Raw genomic sequence first — 20088 nt, forward strand, 5'->3', positions numbered from 1 at the left:
TAGTTTGGGAATTTTTCAGCCACAATTTCTTCCAATATATTTTTGATTCCCTTTTCTCTTCTCCTTCTGGGATCCCTATTATGTGTATATTGGCTTGCTTTATATTATCCCATAAGTCTCGTATATTGCTTTCTTTTTTTACATTTGTCCTTCTGTCTGCTGTTCTGATTGCATGATTTCCAATATTCTATTTTCTAGATCACTTATTTGTTCCTCTGCATTGTTTAGTTTCCTATTTATGGCCTTTAGCTTGGCTTTTGTCTCGTCAAATGAGTTTTCTAATTTTAATTGGCTCCTCTTTATAGTTTCCAATTCCTTGTTACAGTGATCTTCATTTGTCTCAATAGACTTTCTTAATTTCTACAGTTTTCTTTTTATTACCTCCTTTTTGAACTTGGGATCTAGTATTATAGACTGATCTGTTTCATTGTTCGTTGGTCTTTCAGGGGATATATCTTGTTCTATAAATTGGGAGTGATTCCTCTGCTTTTTTTTTTAATTTTATTTTTTTATACAGCAGGTTCTTATTAGTTATACATTTTATACATATTGGTGTATACATCTCAATCCCAATCTCCCAATTCATCACACCACCACCACCGCCCACACATTCCCTCCTTGGTGTCCATACGTTTGTTCTATACATCTTTGTCTCGGTCTCTGCCCTGCAGACCAGTTCATCTGTACCATTTTTCTAGGTTCCACATATATCCGTTAATGTACATTATTTGTTTTTCTCTTTCTGACTTACTTCACTCTGTATGACACTCTCTAGATCCATCCACATCTCTACAAACGACTCAATTTCATTCCTTTTTATGGCTGAGTAATATTTCGTTGTATATATGTACCACAACTTCTTTATCCATTCGTCTGTCGATGGGCATTTAGGTTGCTTCCATGACCTGGCTATTGTAAATAGTGCTGCAATGAACATTGGGGTGCATGTGTCTTACTGATTTATGGTTTTCTCTGGGTATATGCCCAGTAGTGGGATTGCTGGATCATATGGTAAATCTATTTTTAGTTTTTTAAGGAACCTCCATACTGTTCTCCATAGTGGCTGTATCAATTTACATTCCCACCAGCAGTGCAAGGGTGTTCCCTTTTCTCCACACCCTCTCCAGCATTTGTTGTTTGTAGATTTTCTGATGATGCCCATTCTAACTGGTGTGAGGTGATACCTCATTGTAGTTTTGATTTGCATTTCTCTAATAATTAGTGATGTTGAGCAGCTTTTCATGTGCTTCTTGGCCATCTGTATATCTTCTTTGGAGAAATGTCTATTTAGGTCTTCTGCCCATTTTTGGATTGGGTTGTTTGTTTTTTTAATATTGAGCTGCATGAGCTGTTTATATATTTTGGAGATTAATCCTTTGTCCATTGATTCGTTTACAAATATTTTCTCCCATTCTCAGGGTTGTCTTTTTGTCTTGTTTGTAGTTTTCTTTGCTGTGCAAAAGCTTTTTAGTTTCATTAAGTCCCATATGTTTATTCTTGTTTTATTTCCATTACTCTAGGAGGTGGATCAAAAAAGATCTTGCTGTGATTTATGTCAAAGAGTGTTCTTCCTATGTTTTCCACTAAGAGTTTTATAGTGTCCGGTCTTACATTCAGGTCTCTAATCCATTTTGAGTTTATTTTTCTGTACGGTGTTAGGGAGTGTTCTAATTTCATTCTTTTACATGTAGCTGTCCAGTTTTCCCAGCACTGCTTATTGAAGAGGCTGTCTTCTCTCCACTGTATATTCTTGCTTCTTTATCAAAACTATGGTGACCATAGGTGCGTGGGTTTATCTCTGGGCTTTCTGTCCTGTTCCATTGATTTATATTTCTGTTTTTGTGCCAGTACCATATTGTCTTGATTACTGTAGCTTTGTAGTACAGTCTGAAGTCAGGGAGCCTTATTCCTTCAGCTGAGTTTTTTTCCCTCGGGACTGCTTTGGCTATTTGGGGTCTTTTGTGTCTCCATACAAATTTTAAGATTTTTTGTTCTAGTTCTGTAAAAATTGCCTTTGGTAATTTCATAGGGATTGCATTCAATCTGTAGATTGCTTTGGATAGTATAGTCATTTTCACAATATTCATTCTTCCAATCCAAGAACATGGTATAGCTGTCCATCTGTTTGTATCATCTTTAATTTCTTTCATCAGTGTCTTATAGTTCTCTGCATACAGGTCTTTTGTCTCCCTAGGTAGGTTTATTCCTGGGTATTTTATTCTTTTTGTTGCAGTTATAAATGGGAGTGTTTCCTTAATTTCTATTTCAGATTTCTCCTCATTAGTGTATAGGAATGCAAGAGTTCTGTGCATTAATTTTGTATCCCGCAACTTTACCAAATTCATTGATTAGCTCTAGTAGTTTTCTGGTGGCGTCTTTAGGATTCTCTATGTATAGTATCATGTCATCTGCGAACAGTGACAGTTTTACTCCTTCTTTTCCAATTTGTATTCCTTTCATTTCTTTTTCTTCTCTGATTGCCGTGGCTAGGACTTCCAAAACTATGTTGAATAATAGAGGTGAGAGTGGACATCCTTGTCTTGTTCCTGATCTTAGAGGAAATGCTTTCAGTTTTTCACCATTGAGAATGATGTTGGCTGTGGGTTTGTCATATATGGCCTTTATTATGTTGAGGTAGGTTCCCTCTATGTCCACTTTCTGGAGAGTTTTTATCATAAACGGGTGTTGAATTTTGTCAAAAGCTGTTTCTGCATCTATTGAGATTATCATATCGTTTTTCTTCTTCAGTTTGTTAATATGGTGTATCACATTGATTGATTTGCTTATATTGAAGAATCCTTGCATCCCTGGTATAAATCTCACTTCGTCATGGTGTATGATCCTTTTAATGCGTTGTTGGATTCTGTTTCCTAGTATTTTGTTGAGGATTTTTGCATCTCTATTCATTGGTAATATTGGTGTATAGTTTTCTTTTTTTGTAGTATCTTTGTTCGGTTTTGGTATCAGGGTGATGGTGGCCTCATAGAATGAGTTTGGGAGGTTTCCTTGCTCTGCATTTTTTTGGAAGAGTTTGAGAAGGATGGGTGTTAGCTCTTCTCTAAATGTTTGATAGAATTCGCCTATGAAGCCATCTGGTCCTGGACTTTTGTTTGTTGGAAGATTTTTAATCAGAGTTTCAATTTCATTACTTATGATTTGTCTGTTCATATTTTCTGTTTCTTCCTGGTTCAGTCTTGGAAGGTTATACCTTTCTAAGAATTTGTCCATTTCTTCCAGTTTGTCCATTTTATTGGCATAGGGTTCCTGTAGTAGTCTCGTAGAATGCTTTGTATTTCTACAGTGTCTTTTGTAACTTCTCCTTTTTCATTTCTAATTTTATTTTTTTCCCGTCTTATTTATTTATTTTTTAACACCTTTATTGGAGTATAATTGCTTTACAATGGTGTGTTAGTTTCTGCTTTATAACAAAATCAATCAATTATACATATACATGTATCCCCATATCTGTTCCCTCTTGCATCTCCCTCCCTCCCACCCTCCCTATCTCACCCCTCTAGGTGGTCACAAAGCACCGAGCTGATCTCCCTGTGCTATGCGGCTGCTTCCCACTAGGTATCTATTTCACATTTGTTAGGTGTATATATGTTGCTGCCACGCTCTCACTTCATCCCAGCTTACCCTTCCCCCCACCCCTGTGTCCTCAAGTCCATTCTCTACGTCTTTGTCTTCATTCCTGTCCTGCCGTAGGTTCATCAGAACTATTTTTTTTTAGGTGCCATATATATGTGTTAGCATACGGTATTTGTTTTTCTCTTTTTGACTTACTTCACTTTGTATGACAGACTCTAGGTCCATCTACCTCATTACAAATAACTCAGTTTCATTTCTTTTTATGGCTTATTAATATTCCATTGTATATATGTGCCACATCTTCTTTATCCATTCATCTGTCCTTGGACACTTAGGTTGCTTCCATGTCCTGGCTATTGTAAATAGAGCTGCAGTGTGAACACTGTGGTACCTGACTCTTTTTGAGTTATGGTTTTCTCAGGTATATGCCCAGTAGTGGGATTGCTGGGTCGTATGGTAGTTCTATTTTTAGTTTTTTAAGGAACCTCCGTACTATTCTCCATAGTGGCTGTATCAATTTACATTCCCACCAACAGTGCAAGAGGGTTCCCTTTTCTCCACACCCTCTCCAGCATGTATTGTTTGTAGATTTTTTGATGATGGCCATTCTGACCGGTGTGAGATGATACCTCATTGTAGTTTTGATTTCCATTTCTCTAATGATTAATGATGTTGAGCAGCCATTGTCTGTTGGCAATCTGTATATCTTTGGAGAAATGTCTATTTAGGTCTTCTGCCCATTTTTGGATTGGGTTGTTTGTTTTTTTGATATTGAGTCGCATGAGCTGCTTGTAAATTTTAGAGATTGATCCTTTGTCAATTGCTTCATTTGCAAATATTTTTTCCCATTCTGAAGGTTCTCTTTTCATCTTGTTTATGGTTTCGTTTACTGTGCAAAAGCTTTTAAGTTTCATTAGGTCCCATTTCTTTATTTTTGTTTTTATTTCCTTTTCTCTAGGAGGTGGGTCAAAAAGGATCTTGCTGTGATTTATGTCATGGAGTGTGCTGCCTATGTTTTCCTCTAAGAGTTTTATAGTGCCTGGCCTTACATTTAGGTCTTTAATCCATTTTGAGTTTTGTGTTGTTTTGTTTATGGTGTTAGGGAGTGTTCTAATTTCATTCTTTTACATGTAGCTGTCCAGTTTTCCCAGCACCACTTATTGAAGAGGCTGTCTTTTCTCCACTGTATATTCTTGCCTCCTTTATCAAAAACAAGGTGACCATATGTGCATGGGCTTATCTCTGGGCTATCTATCCTGTTCCATTGATCTATATTTCTGTTTTTGTGCCAGTACCATACTGTCTTGATTACTGTAGCTTTGTAGGATAGTCTGAAGTCCGGGATCTGATTCCTCCAGCTCCGTTTATCTTTCTCAAGATTGCTTTGGCTATACGGGGTCTTTTGTGTTTCCATACAAATTGTGAAATTTCTTGTTCTAGTTCTGTGAAAAATGCCATTGGTAGTTCGATAGGGATTGCATTGAATCTGTAGATTGCTTTGGGTAGTAGAGTCATTTTCACAATGTTGATTCCTCCAATCCAAGAACATGGTATATCTCTCCATCTGTTTGTATCATTTTTGATTTCTTTCATCAGTGTCTTATAGTTTTCTGCATACAGGTCTTTTGTCTCCTTAGGTAGGTTTATTCCTAGATATTTTATTCTTTTTGTTGCAATGGTAAATGGGAGTGTTTTCTTAATTTCACTTTCAGTTTTTTCATCATAAGTGTATAGGAATGCAAGAGATTTCTGTGCATTAATTTTGTATCCTGCTACTTTACCAAATTCATTGATTAGCTCCAGTAGTTTTCTGGTAGCATCTTTAGCATTTTCTATGTGTAGTATCATGTCATCTCCAAACAGTGACAGCTTTACTTCTTTTTTTCCGATTTGGATTCCTTTTATTTCTTTTTTTTCTCTGATTGCTGTGTTTAAAACTTCCAAAACTACGTTGAATACTAGTGGTGAGAATGGGCAACCTTGTCTTGTTCCTGATCTTCGTGGAAATGGTTTCCATTTTTCACCATTGAGGATGATGTTGGCTGTGGGTTTGTCATATATGTCCTTTATTATGTTGAGGAAAGTTACTTCTGTGCCTACTTTCTGGAGGGTTTTAATCGTAAATTGTTGTTGAATTTTGTCAAAACCTTTTTCTGCATCTACTGAGATGATTATATGGTTTTCACCTTCAGTTTGTTAATATGGTGTATCACATTGATTGATTTGCATATCCTGAAGAATCCTTGCATTCCTGGGATAAACCCCACTTCGTCATGGTGTATGATCCTTTTAATGTGCTGTTGGATCCTGTTTGCTAGTATTTTGTTGAGGATTTTTGCATCTGTGTTCATCAGTGATATTGGCCTGTAGTTTTCTTTCTTTGTGACATCTTTGTCTGGTTTTGGTATCAGGGTGATGGTGGCCTCGTAGAATGAGTTTGGGAGTGTTCCTTCCTCTGCAATATTTTGGAAGAGTTTGAGAAGGATAGGTGTTAGCTCTTCTCTAAATGTTTGGTAGAATTCACCTGTGAAGCCATCTGGTCCTGGGCTTTTGTTCGTTAGAAGATTTTTAATCACAGTTTTAATTTCAGTGCTTATGATTTGTCTGTTCATATTTTCTATTTCTTCCTGGTTCAGTCTCGAAGGTTGTGCATTTCTAAGAATTTGTCCATTTCTTCCAGGTTGTCCATTTTATTAGCCTATAGTTGCTTTTTAGTAATCTCTCATGATCCTTTTTATTTCTGCAGTGTCAATTGTTACTTCTCCTTTTTCATTTCTAATTCTATTGATTTGAGTCTTCTCCCTTTTTTTGTTGATCAGTCTGGCTAATGGTTGATCAATTTTGTTTATCTTCTCTAAGAACCAGCTTTTAGTTTTGTTGATCTTTGCTATAGTTTCCTTCATTTCTTTTTCATTTATTTCTGATCTGATCTTTATGATTTCTTTCCTTCTGCTAACTTTGGGATTTTTTTGTTCTTCTTTCTCTCATTGCTTTAGGTGTACAGTTAGGTTGTTTATTTTAGATGTTTCTTGTTTCTTAAGGTAGCATTGTATTGCTATAAACTTCCCTCTTAGAACTGCTTTTGCTGCATCTCACAGGTTTTGGGTTGTTGTGTTTTCATTGTCATTTGTTTCTAGTTATTTTTAGATTTCCTCTTTAATTTCTTCAGTGATCTCTTGGTTATTAAGTAGTGTATTGTTTAGCCTCCATATGTTTGTATATTTTACAGATTTTTTCCTGTAATTGATATCTAGTCTCATAGTGTTGTGGTCGGAAAAGATACTTGATACGATTTCAATTTTCTTAAATTTACCAAGCCTGATTTGTGAGCCAAGATATGATCTATCCTGGAGAATGTTCCATGAGCACTTGAGAAGAACGTGTATTCTGTTGTTTTTGGATGGAATGTCCTGTAAAGGTCAATTAAGTCCATCTTGTTTAATGTATTATTTAAAGCTGTGTTTCCTTATTTATTTTCATTTTGGATGATATGTCCATTGGTGAATGTGGGGTGTTAAAGTCACTTACTATGATTGTGTTACTATTGATTTCCCCTTTTATGGCTGTTAACATTTACCTTATGTATTGAGGTGCTCCTATGTTGGGTGCATAAATATTTACAATTGTTGTCTTCTTTTTGTATTGATCCCTTGATCATTATGTAGTGTCCTTCTTTGCCTCCTGTAATAGTCTTTGTTTTAAAGTCTATTTTGTCTGATATGAGACTTGCTACTCCAGCTTTCTTTTGATTTCCATTTGCATGAAATATCTTTTTCCATCCCCTCACTTTCAGTCTGTATGTGTCCCTGGGTCTGAAGTGGGTTTCTTGTAGACAGCATATGTATGGGTCTTGTTTTTGTATTCATTCAGCCAGTCTATGTCTTTTGGTTGGAGCATTTTTCCATTTACATTTAAGGTAGTTATCTATATGTATGTTCCTATTACCATTTTCTTAATTGTTTTGGGTTTGTTATTGTAGGTCTTTTCCTTTTTTTGTGTTTCCTGCCTAGGGAAGTTCCTTTAGCATTTGTTGTAAAGCTGATTTGGTGGTGCTGAACTCTCTCAGCTTTTGCTTGTCTGTAAAGGTTTTAATTTCTCCATCAAATCTGAATGAGATCCTTGCTGGGTAGAGTAGTCTTGGTTGTAGGTTTTTCTCCTTCATCACTTTAAATATGTCCTGCCCCTCCCTTCTGGCTTGCAGAGTTTCTGCTGAATGGTCAGCTGTTAACCTTATGGGGATTCCCTTGTATGTTATTTGTTGTTTTTCCCTTGCTGCTTTTAATATTTTTTCATTGTATTTAATTTTTGATAGTTTGATTATTATGTGTCTTGGCGTGTTTCTCCTTAAGATTTATCCTATATGAGACTCTCTGTGCTTCCTGGACTTGATTAACTATTTCCTTTCCCATATTAGGGAAGTTTTCAACTATAATCTCTTCAAATATCTTCTCAGTCCCTTTCTTTTCCTCTTCTTCTTCTGGAACCCCTATACTTCGAATGTTGGTGCGTTTAATGTTGTCCCAGAGGTCTCTGAGACTGTCCTCAATTCTTTTCACTTTTTTTTCTTTATTCTGCTCTGCAGTAGTTATTTCCACTATTTTATCTTCCAGGTCACTTATCCTTTCTTCTGCCTTAGTTATTCTGCTATTGATCCCTTCTAGAGAATTTTTAATTTCATTTATTGTGTTGTTCATCACTGTTTGTTTGCTCTTTAGTTCTTCTAGGTCCTTGTTAAACGTTTCTTGTATTTTCTCCATTCGATTTCCAAGATTTGGGATCATCTTTACTCTCATTACTCTGAATTCTTTTTCACATAGACTGCCCATTTCCTCTTCATTTGTTTGGTCTTGTGCATTTATACCTTGCTCCTTCATCTGCTGTGTGTTTCTCTGTCTTCTCTTTTTGCTTAACTTACTGTGTTTGGGGTCTCCTTTTCACAGGCTGCAGGTTCGTAGTTCCCGTTGTTTTTAGTGTCTGCCCCCAGTGGCTAAGGTTGGTTCAGTGGGTTGTGTAGGCTTCCTGGTGGAGGGAACTAGTGCCTGTGTTCTGGTGGATGAGGCTGGATATTGTCTTTCTTGTGGGCAGATCCACGTCTGGTGGTGTGTTTTGGTGTGTCTGTGGCCTTATTATGATTTTCGGCAGCCTCTCTGATAATGGATGGGGCTGTGTTCCTTTCTTGCTAGTTGTTTGGCATAGGGTGTCCAGCACTGTAGCTTGCTGGTCGTTGAGTGGAGCTGGGTCTTGGCTTTGAGATGGAGATCTCTGGGAGATTTTTGCCGTTTGATATCATGTGGAGCTGTGAGGTCTCTTGTGGACCAATGTCCTGAACTTGGCTCTCCCACCTCAGAGGCACAGCCCTGAAACCTGGCTGGAGCACCAAGAGCCTGTCTTCCACAAGGCTCGGAATAAAAGGTAGGAAAAAAAAAGAAAAAAAGAAAGAGGAAGATAAAATAAAATAAAATAAAGTTATTAAAATAAAAAACACATATAATTTTTTAAAAAAATTTTTTTGAGTAATAAAAAAAAAGAAAGGAAGAAGAGAGCAACCAAACCAAAAAACAAATCTACCAATGATAACAAGCACTAAAAAGTATACTAAAAAAAAAAAGCAAAAAACAACAACAATAATACAGACAGACAGAATCCTAGGAAAAATGGTAAAAGCAAAGCTATACAGACAAAAATCACACACAGAAGCATACACATACACACACACAAAAAGGGAAAAAAATATATATATTGTTGCTACCGAAGTCCACTTCCTCAATTTGTGATGATTCGTTGTCTATTCCAGGTATTCCACAGATGCAGGGTACATCAAGTTGATTGTGGAGATTTAATCCGCTGCCCCTGAGGCTGCTGGGAGAGATTTCCCTTTCTCTTCTTTGTTTGCACAGCTCCTGGGGTTCAGCTTTGGATTTGGCCCCGCCTCTGCGTGTAGGTCGCCTGAGGGTGTCTGTTCTTTGCTCAGACAGGACGGGGTTAAAGGAGCAGCTGATTCGGGAGCTCTAGCTCACTCAGGCCAGGGGGAGGGAGGGGTACGGATGCGGGGTGAGCCTGCGGTGGCAGAGGCCAGCATGACATTGCACCAGTGTGAAGCACACCGTGTGTTCTTCCGGGGGAGTTGTCCCTGGATCATGGGACCCTGTCAGTGGCGGGCTGCACAGGCTCCCAGGAGGGGAGGTGTGGATGGTGACCTGTGTTTGCACAGAGGCTTCTTGGTGGCTGCAGTAGCAGCCTTAGCGTCTCATGCCTGTCTCTGTGGTCCATGCTGATAGCCGCGGCTCGCACCCGTCTCTGGATCTCCTTTAAGCCGCGCTCTTAATCCCTTCTCCTCACGCACCAGGAAACAAAGAGGCAAGAAAAAGTCTCTTGCCTCTTCGGCAGTGCCAGACTTTTTCCTGGACTCCCTCCCAGGTAGCTGGGGCGCACTAGCCCCCTTCAGGCTGTGTTCTCGCCACCAACCCCAGTCCTGTCCCTGGGATCTGACCTCCAAAGCCCGAGTCTCAGCTCCCAGCCCCTGCCCACCCCGGCGGGTGAGCAGACAAGCCTCTTGGGCTGGTGAGTGCTGGTCAGCACCGTTCCTCTGTGCGGGAATCTCTCCGCTTTGCCCTCCTCACCCCTGTGGCTGCACTCTCATCCGCGGCTCCGAAGCTTCCCCCCTCCACCACCCACAGTCTCTGCCCGTGAAGGGGCTTACTAGTGTGTGGAAACCTTTCCTCCTTCACAGCTCCCTCCCACTGGTGCAGGTTCCGTCCCTATTCTTTTGTCTCTGTTTTTTCTTTTTTCTTTTGCCCTACCCAGGTATGTGGGGAGTTTCTTGCCTTTTGGGAGGTCTGAGGTCTTCTGCCAGCATTCAGTAGGTGTTCTGTAGGAGTTATTCCACATGTACATGTATTTCTGATGTATTTGTGGGGATGAAGGTGATCTCCACGTCTTACTCTTCTGCCATCTTGAAGCTCCTCTCCCTCTCATTTCTAATTTTATTGATTTGAGTCCTCTCCCTCTTTTTTTTGATGAGTCTGTCTAATGGTTTATCAATTTTGTTTATCTTCTCAAAGAACCAGCTTTTAGTTTTATTGATCTTTGCTACGGTCTTCTTTGTTTCTATTTCATTTATATGTGCTTTGATCTTTATGATTTCTTTCCTTCTACTAACTTTGGGTTTTGTTTGTTCTTCTTTCTCTAGTTCCTTTAGGTGTAAGGTTAGGTTGTTTATTTGAGATTTTTCTTGTTTCTTGAGGTAGGCTTGTATTGCTATGAACTTCCCTCTTAAAACTGCTTTTGCTGCATCCCATAGGTTTTGGGTCATCATGTTTTCGTTGTCATTTGTATCTAGGTATTTTTTGATTTCCTCTTTGATGTTTTCAGTGATCTCTTGGTTATTTAGTAATGTATTGTTTAGCCTCCATGTGTTTGTGTTTTTTACAGTTTTTTTTCCTGTAATTGATTTCTAATCTCATAGCGTTGTGGTCAGAAAAGCTGCTTGATATCATTTCAGTTTTCTTAAATTTCCTGCAGCTTGATTTGTGACCCAAGATGTGATCTATCCTGTAGAATGTTCCGTGTGCACTTGAGAATAAAGTGTAATCTGCTGTTTTTGGATGCAATGTCCTATAAATATCATTTAATCTGTCTGCTGTATAGTGTCATTTAAAGCTTGTGTTTCCTTATTAATTTTCTGTTTGGATGATCTGTCCATTGGTGTAAGTGTGGTGTTAAAGTCTCCCACTTTTATTGTGTTACTGTCGATTTCCTCTTTTATAGCTGTTAGCAGTTGCCTTCTGTATTGCGGTGCTCCTATGTTGGGTGCATATATATTTATAATTGTTATATCTTCTTTTTGGATTGATTCCTTGATCATTATGTAGTGTCCTTCCTTGTCTCTTGTAACATTCTTTATTTCAAAGTCTGTTTTATCTGATATGAGTGTTGCTACTCCAGCTTTATTTTGATTTCCATTTGCATGGAATATCTTTTTCCATCCCCTCACTTTCAGTCGGTATGTGTCTCTAGGTCTGAAGTGGGTGTCCTGTAGACAGCATATATATGGGTCTTGTTTATGTATCCATTCAGCGAGCCTGTGTCTTTTGGTTGGAGCATTTAATCCATTCACATTTAAGGTAATTATCGATATGTATGTTCCTATTACCATTTTCTTAATCGTTTTGATTTGTTTTTGTAGGTCCTTTTGTTCTCTTGTGTTTCCCACTTAGAGAAGTTCCTTTAGCATTTGTTGTAGAGCTGGTTTGGTGGAGCTGAACTCTCTTAGCTTTTGTTTGTCTGTAAAGCTTTTGATTTCTCCATCGAATGTGAATGAGATCCTTGCTGAGTAGAGTAATCTTGGTTGTAGGTTCTTCCCTTTCATCACTTTAAATATGTCCTGCCACTCCCTTCTGGCTTCTAGAGTTTCTGCTGAGAAATCAGCTGTTAACCTTATGGGAGTTCCCTTGTATGTTATTTGTCATTTTTCCCTTGCTGCTTTCAATAATTTTTCTTTGTCTTTAATTTTTGCCAATTTGATTACTGTGTGTCTCGGCATGTTTCTCCTTCGGTTTATCCTATATGGGACTCTCTGCACTTCCTGGACTTGGGTAGCTATTTCCTTTCCGATATTTGGGAAGTTTTCAACTATAATCTTTTCAGATATTTTCTCAGGTCCTTTCTCTCTCTCTTCTCCTTCTGGGACCCCTATAATTCAAATGTTGTTGTGTTTAATGTTGTCCCAGAGGTCTCTTAGGCTGTCTTCATTTCTTTTTTCTTTATTCTGTTCTGCAGCAGTGAGGCTGTCTTCATTTCTTTTCTTTCTTTTTTCTTTATTTTGTTCTGCAGCAGTGAATTCCACCATTCTGTCTTCCAGGTCACTTATCCATTCTTCTGCCTCAGTTATTCTGCTATTGATTCCTTCTGGTTTATTTTCATTTCAGTTATTGTATTGTTCATCTCTGTTTGTTTGTTCTTTAATTCTTCTAGGTCTTTGTTAAACATTTCTTGCATCTTCTCCATCTTTGCCTCCATTCTTTTTCTGAGGTCCTGGATCATCTTCACTATCATTATTCTGAATTGTTTTTCTGGAAGGTTTCCTATCTCCACTTCATTTAGTTGTTTTTCTGGGGTTTTATCTTGTTCCTTCTTCTGGTACATAGCCCTCTGCCTTTTCATCTTGTCTGTCTTTCTGTGTATGTGGTTTTTGTTCCACAGGCTGCAGGATTGTAGTTCTTCTGCTGCTGTCTGCCCTCTGGTGGATGAGGCTATCTAAGAGGCTTGTGCAAGTTTCCTGATGGGAGGGACTGGTGGTGGGTAGAGCTTGGTGTTGCTCTGGTGGGTAGAGCTCAGTAAAACTTTAATCCGTTTGACTGCTGATGGGTGGGGCTGGGTTCCCTCCCTGTTGTTTGTTTGGCCTGAGGCAACCCAACACTGGAGCCTACCTGGGCTCTTTGGTGGGGCTAATGGCAGACTCTGGGAGGGCTCATGCCAAGGAGTACTTCCCAGAACTTCTGCTGCCAGTGTTCTTATCCTCACGGTGAGACACAGCCACCCTCCGCCTCTGCAGGAAACCTTCCAACACTAGCAGGTAGGTCTGGTTCAGTCTCCCCTGGTGTCACTGCTCCTTCCCCTGGGTCCTGATGCATACACTACTTTGTGTGTGCCCTCCGAGAGTGGAGTCTCTGTTTCCCCCAGCCCTGTCAAAGTCCTGCAATCAAATCCTGCTAGCCTTCAAAGTCTGATTCTCTAGGAATTCCTCCTCCCGTTGCTGGACACCCAGGTTGGGAAGCCTGACGTGGGGCTCAGAACCTTCACTCCAGTGGGTGAATTTCTGTGGTATAAGTGTTCTCCAGTGTGTGTCACCAACCCAGCAGTTATAGGATTTGATTTTATTGTGATTGTGCCCCTCCTACCGTCTCATTGTGGTTTCTCCTTTCTTTGGATGTGGGGTATCTTTTTTTGGTGAGTTCCAGTGTCTTTCTGTCAATGATTCTCCTCTCCTTCTTTGTTTTGCTTATATTTCTTTGACTCTATGAATTTAGGAGAAACAGTTATCTACTGTGGTCTTGAAGGGCTGTTTTTATGTGGAAGCATCCCTTTGTAGTCTGTGTGAGTCTCATATTTTTGGTGCAAGGGCTGTTTTTAGTATGGATGCCTGCCATGTCTTTCCTCTATGTATGCTGGTTGTTATCCCCTTGATAGGGGGTGTGATTGTTTTTGTGGTGACCAGAGCCTGCACTGGAAGTTGAGTGGCCCTCCTCTTTGCTCTGTGCTTGTCACAGCCTTGTTGGGACAGGGTCTGCTCCCCAGTTGTTGGAGTAGAAGCCCCCAGGTCTGTTTCTGAGCTGTGGTATGAGGTAGGCAGTACTGGAGCACTCCCACTGGGAGTCACTGAGTATTCCTCCTCAGGAGCTGTCCACCGGCAGGTGTGCTCTGTGGTGTCCTCTGTCACCCATTGTGCGTGCTCACAAAGTACACCATTGTTGGCACTGCCCTCAGGCCCTCCTCAGCCATGGGGATGCAGGCAGTCAGCCTGGGTGTCCCTCAGGTGCGGTGCTCACAAAGCCACCAGCGCCGATCCATTGGCACAGATTCCCTGAAGACAGGCACCGGGACCTTCCTTAGTTGCCCGTAGTCGTGCACCTGGACCCGCTGCGGGAGCTACGGAATCGGCACAGACCCTGGCCCCACCTCCACATTCATGCATCCACAAAGTTCGCAGCTGCTAACTCTAGCCCCGCGCCAGCCCCAGGAGTACCAGCATCTGCTCGGATGTCCCACAGTTATTTAGCTTACAAAGGCGCCAGCAGCGTAAATCCACCAAAGTCACAAAGTCTCCCAGCGGGGCTCAGATTTCAGCCCCAGCTCTGTGTGTGGGCACCTGCAGGCACTGGCGTGCCCCCAGAACTCGTAGAGGCGGAGCCCTGCCCACTTTGAGCACTGTGAGGGTGAGGCTGCTCTGGCAGGGCCCCACTCCTCCCTTCAAGGGCTTGTTAACAGTGGGGCTTCTTTGGCGGGCCCAGGCTTCATCCTGCACACAGCCCCAGTTGCAGCCCAGGCCACACTCCAGCCCCTCCAGCTTCTCCGCAGAGCCACCGCCAGTCCTCTCCCCAGGTCTGTCCACTGAAGCCCAAGTTTCAGCACCCAGCCCCCACTCATACCAGGAGTTACATGTCTTGGGCTGGGGAGTGCAGCAAAGTGGCCAGGACCAGGTGTGCTGGTCTCTCTCTCTTCTGCCAGCTGTAAGCTGGTTGCTGCACTCTCCTCTGAGCCTCTGAAGCTCCTTTTCTGTCCCAGCTGATCTCCCAGCCAGTGAAGGGAGTTCCCAGGGTGAGGGAACCTTTCCTCTTTCACAGCTCCCTCCCAGGGGTGCAGGTCCCATCCCGATTTCTTTTTTTTCTTTTGTCCTACCTGGTTACACAGTGATCTTTCTTGCAGCATTGGCTGTATGTCTTCTGCCAGCGTTCAGTAGGTGTTCTGTGAGAGTTGTTCCACATGTAGATGTATTTTTTATGTAATTTGTGGGCGTCATTGAGCTCCGTGTCCTTCTATTCCGCCATCTTGATCTCCCACCTATAAATTTATTTATTATAAAACTGAAGCAGATTTCATTGATCTAGACCCATCCATGAAAAGGACTTCTATGTCCAATCTCTCATGACAGAGAATTGTTTTTCTTTCCCTAATATTTCTGAAAAGTAAAGCCAATAGAGAGATGAAAAAAGAAAACTTATAGTTCTACTTTTAGAATCATCAAATATCTTTTTTTTTTTTTTGCTCTTCTGAGACCTTCCAAAACACTAAAAGCTTCCAGTATCTCTGCCTGGATCTCTGTCTGAATTATTTACCACTGGTGTTTCTTTTCTGATTGATATCTGGGGGAGATTAGGTGTTTTTATATTTACCCTGAACACCAGTGGGTACTGGCAGCCAGAGCTGTTCCCTACAACATGGAAGTTTGGAGCAGTGGCCCAGGGCTGTGTGTTTTGAGGGAATCCCTAACTGCTGCTGAGAAATCAGTTACTGGAACTCCCCAGCCCCCCACAAGGACCAGCAGGTAGTGCTGGAATGCTGTTGCTAATGACTCAGCATGGAAGTCAGCCACTAAGGCCACAGACTACAGCCTCTCCACACCTCCTCTTTCCACTCCTTCCCACTCCCAGCCTTTCCACATCTGCAGTCCCTGCTTCCTTCATCCCTTCCAGCCCCAATGAGAATCACAGCCATTTTGAGCTGGATGAGAACTGGGAGGTCATCTAGTACCTTCCCCCATTTTAAAGAAGAATCTGAGGTGCAGAGACGGGGAGGTGGTCCCTCAGCCTTGAAGCCTGCCCCCTAGAGCTCCATCCTCCATGCACCTTTCTGACCTGCCATCTGTAGGTGGGGAAGTGGGAAAGATCACGCCCGGCAGAATTCCCGTAAGGAAGAGTCCCGGATGTTTTTAAAAGAAATGTGATAAAGCTGCTAGTGTAGGAGGGTACCACCCTCCAGGGATGTGGTCAGGTTATGAAAGACCAGGACAAATTGCAAAGCACGAGGCTAGGAGAGAAAAAGGGGAAAGTTGGAGAGGGGAAGAGAGAGAAAGAGCTCTCTCCTTTCAAAGAAGAGAATGGCGCCAGCAAAATGGGGTGGTGGGTGGTGACTGTGGGCTGTGAGCCCTCCCCATGATCTGAAATCTTCAGTAAAATAAACACATGCACTCATAAAATGTTTGGCATGAGTGGGTTTACAGTGGAAACCAACACAGGAAACCTACCAGAGGGCTAAGTGTGGCATTTGGCCCATGCTGTTCAGCGAAGAAACAGAATGTGTACAAACAGGAGTCCAGGGGCCAGAAGAAGCCATTGGAATATCTCTTTATAAATATCTAAGGGAGAGTTTTGGACTTGTTGGAGGTTTGAGCCAACCTCTCTGAAATGCAAGGGCTGACACCTGGGCATAAAGACGTACGAAGATATCTTTGGGGACGCAGAGGGAGCCTTCCGCAGTGCACAGTCGTCCCTTTGTATCCAAAGGTATTGGTTCCAGAACCCCGACAGATACCAAAATCCGAGGATGCGCAAGTCCAGTATATAAAATGGTATAGTATTTGCATATAACCAATGCACATCCTCCCGTATACTTTAAATCATCTCTAGATTACTCATAATACCTAATACAAGGTAAGTTCTATGTAAATATTGTAAATACAGTGTAAATGCTATGTAAATGGTTGCTGCTGTGCCGCAAATTCAGGCTTTTTGGAACTTTCTGGAATTTTTTTTCCCAAATATTTTCAGTTCACAGTTGGTTGAATTTGAGAATGCAGAACCTACAGATAGTAGAACCTACTGTACCTTGACCCACCTGAGGCTGGTCTTGAGGGTCTGGGTCATGAGGGTCATGACTTAACCTGGGCCTGGAGTGAGCATGAAAGAGGGAAGAGGCAAGAGCCCGCAGCAAGAAAAATATTTAGTGTGAGGACAGGATCCATTTAGAGCTGAACTCAGGACCAGTATGGTGTGAGCAGGTGGGAGGAGAGAAGTGTAAGGGAAGTGAACACACCCTTAATAATACTTCTTGATGTACCTGTGTGTGCAGTAGCCACAGACCTGGCTCCAGGCGTCATGTGTCACCTGCACAAAGGCTGGGACCCCTCAGGTTCAAACGGTGTCACATTCAAAGAAACAGTCCAGCAGATGAAACAAATGTAGGAGCTATTCTTATGTTGCTTGCATTTCTCAAAATACCATTTATGGAAATCCAATGTATATCCCATAGCAATACTTATTGAAGTTTCCTTTCATGTATTCCCCATTGTGTGTACTCCTGGCAACTGCCTCTTTGAACAAACTCTCCCTATTGACAATTGTCTACGTCTTTTTCCCTCTCCTCTCTTTTCTATATCATGTAGATCAATTTAGCGTCTTCAACTTCCGTTTTCATTTTCTCTTCATTATCCTGATTCCCTCCAACAAAGGAGAGTCAAGGAACTGACCCAACAAGCAAAAATCCTTCCTTTTCCTGTCTACGTGTGTAGTGTTGACTCTCAGTTCTCCTAACTGCATTGCAGCAAGAGTGGGAGCAGGGTTGGCAAAACCAGAAGTCTCCCCCAAGGGCCAGGGAAAAGGAGAAGGCAAGGGGCAAAACTAAACTCTTCAGTGTCAAGGGTAAACAAGGCTGAAATATGTGTATTAATACATCTTACACGGCCACTGATGGAGTATGCAATTTCTAGGGGATTTAACAAAATTCAAATTTTTCCTGTGCATTCAAATCTTGACATCAGTTTTCCCATTTAGGAGGATTGAGGGGGTGGTGTTATAGGTGATGCTGATGACCTCTTCCTTCATCACCATTGCTGGGAAGGCAAGACATCTGAAGAAAGATTCTTTTATTTCTTTAATTGGAAAGCAGCAATGTTTCAGTCAGTAATATTCAATACTTCTTAAGCACATTGAAAAAACCCATTTCAGACCCTGAATTTAGTACTGGTAGATAGATGCTTGCTAAGACAATTTAATATGGAATTTTCAAAAGCAAAGTCTAGTCCATGGCTTATAAATTTTCCTAGCAAGCTCACAGGTGTGTCATGTCATTACTGAGTGAACTCGCTAAGGGTTTCTTGTGTCAGGACTTCTCAGGGCCTTGATAGGAGACGCGATGTTCTGATCCACCTGCTTTTGCCTCCCCCAGTGGTGTGAGCAAAATGAACAGTGCAGACGCCTTCACCTGTCTGAGCTGCTAGTGGCCCCACTACACAGGCTGACTCGATATCCCTTGTTGCTGAAGAACATCTGGAAAAGGAGTACAGACTCTACGGAGAAAATCATGATCTACTCCATCAAGGAAAAGGTGGAAAAGTCAATCTGTAAGTCCCTGAGACGAGTGACCCAGAGCTCCAGTGTCAGCTTTAATCAAAGAGTTGGGGGACCCTCTGGCTCTTGGGAACCATTTGGGCTTCCATCCTAGGAGGTAATTCCATTGCCTTGAGGTCATGGCTTTCCGAAATGTGGATTCGAGTTTGAGTTTGCATTGTAAATCAAACACACTCAAAACAATGGGCTCCAGTCACATCCTGGCGAACCCTATGAGAACTCTTAACTCCAAGTTCACGCAGGACATGGCCCCGTCTCCAAGGCTTTCAGATGTGAGTTCAGGCAGGAAAAGTTCTATTTCCCAGATGATGAAGGCACTTTGTTTTTAACATCCATACTGAACCCACACACAAAGCAAATGGGAGTAAACAGCATGGGAAGCCTTTCCGGAGAATAAATTACCATCGATCATTTTTTTTAGGTCACTGAAATCCAGGGCCAATCTAAATATAATGCCAACTGCAATCATTAGACCCGAAATTTGGGAATAGGAAAAGAGAAAGCCCTGTGATGACTTAAGTTTATTTGGGTAGCTCTGTATAATCACATTCAAATAAAGAAGTTCGTGATATATGTCCATAAACCAAGATTTCCTGGGGAGCATCAAAAGGGAACAATTCAAAATGATGATTATCAGCTGTACAGAAATGATATATTTTTTTTCTTTTGCATGTTTAAAAATAAAATGACCATTCACTTAGGAGTTTCTTTCCTTTTTAAAAATTTTTTGTTGAAATTCTAAAATAACCCAAGGAACTAGAATTCAGTTTATCAAGTGATTAAGACAAAAAATTCAGTTAAAGACAGACTTTTTTAAACTTTTAAAGTAATTTTGAAGATTATTACTCATTTTGATAAGTTTGTGAGGGGGATAACATCTCTTCTAGGAATTTCTCAATAAAATGAATTCTCATTGTTGGGGAAAGAGATCCTGTGGCCTTCCTTTAAAGCTTAAAGATGGTGAATTCTCAAGGATTCCCTAACCGTGTGATTCTGTGGGTCTACGACTTGCCCTCCATGTTTTCAAAAATCATTTCAAAACCTCAGTAGCAATATGTTATTAAAAAACATTGGAAAATTAATATAGACCTTCAAAGAGAAAATGAGTTCTTACCAAAAGAAATAATCAACCTTACCATAAAGTGAATGTATGTTTTATGATTAAGACAAAAGGATATGTTTGTCCTTGTTAGTCTGATTTTTTTTTCCTTCCTGTAATCACAAGCTGTGTGATGTAGGGAATATGAGAAAGCTACTAAGGGAACTGTTAGTATTATTGAAATAAAAATGCACAATACATTTCCAACTTACTGAGTTAAATTAGTTCAGCTTCATTTTTCTCTGCAAGAGGCTGATTTCAAATTAGTGAGTTTTTCTAAGGCATTTAAATAGCAAGAAATATGTTAAATGAACCTAAGATATGGTTTGGCTCCAGGGGCGGTCAATATCTCTAAATGATTCCTGTGGATCTTGGTTAAATTTTATGCTGTAATGTCTCATGCATTTAAAAATATATTGAATGTGTCTTGTCTTTCAGGGGATCTTGAAGGAAAAGTGAAGTGGCTTGACAATTTTCAAAAATGCAGACATCTACAGGAGATTATAGTGTGGCCTCCACTTTGGGATAGAGATAAAAGGTTTTTCATTCCAGAGG

General features: G+C 40.9%; 1 protein-coding gene and 1 long non-coding RNA gene across 2 annotated transcripts in view; one reads left to right on the forward strand and one right to left on the reverse strand.

The window, feature by feature from the left end:
* Nucleotides 1–20088, reverse strand: part of LOC309609246 — a 388908-nt gene that overhangs the window by 57866 nt on the left and 310954 nt on the right. The window lies entirely within an intron of this gene.
* The window catches only part of PLEKHG7 (pleckstrin homology and RhoGEF domain containing G7), a 95342-nt gene that overhangs the window by 57681 nt on the left and 17573 nt on the right, over nt 1–20088 (forward strand). The window contains exons 11-12 of the mRNA XM_082350475.1: nt 18253–18427; nt 19972–20087. Of these exons, the coding sequence (XP_082206601.1) occupies nt 18253–18427; nt 19972–20087 (291 nt within the window). The remainder of the gene's footprint in view (nt 1–18252; nt 18428–19971; nt 20088) is intronic.

Source organism: Balaenoptera borealis, assembly GCF_965194805.1.
Source record: "Balaenoptera borealis genome assembly, chromosome: 13".
Classification (NCBI taxonomy): Eukaryota; Metazoa; Chordata; class Mammalia; order Artiodactyla; family Balaenopteridae; genus Balaenoptera; species Balaenoptera borealis.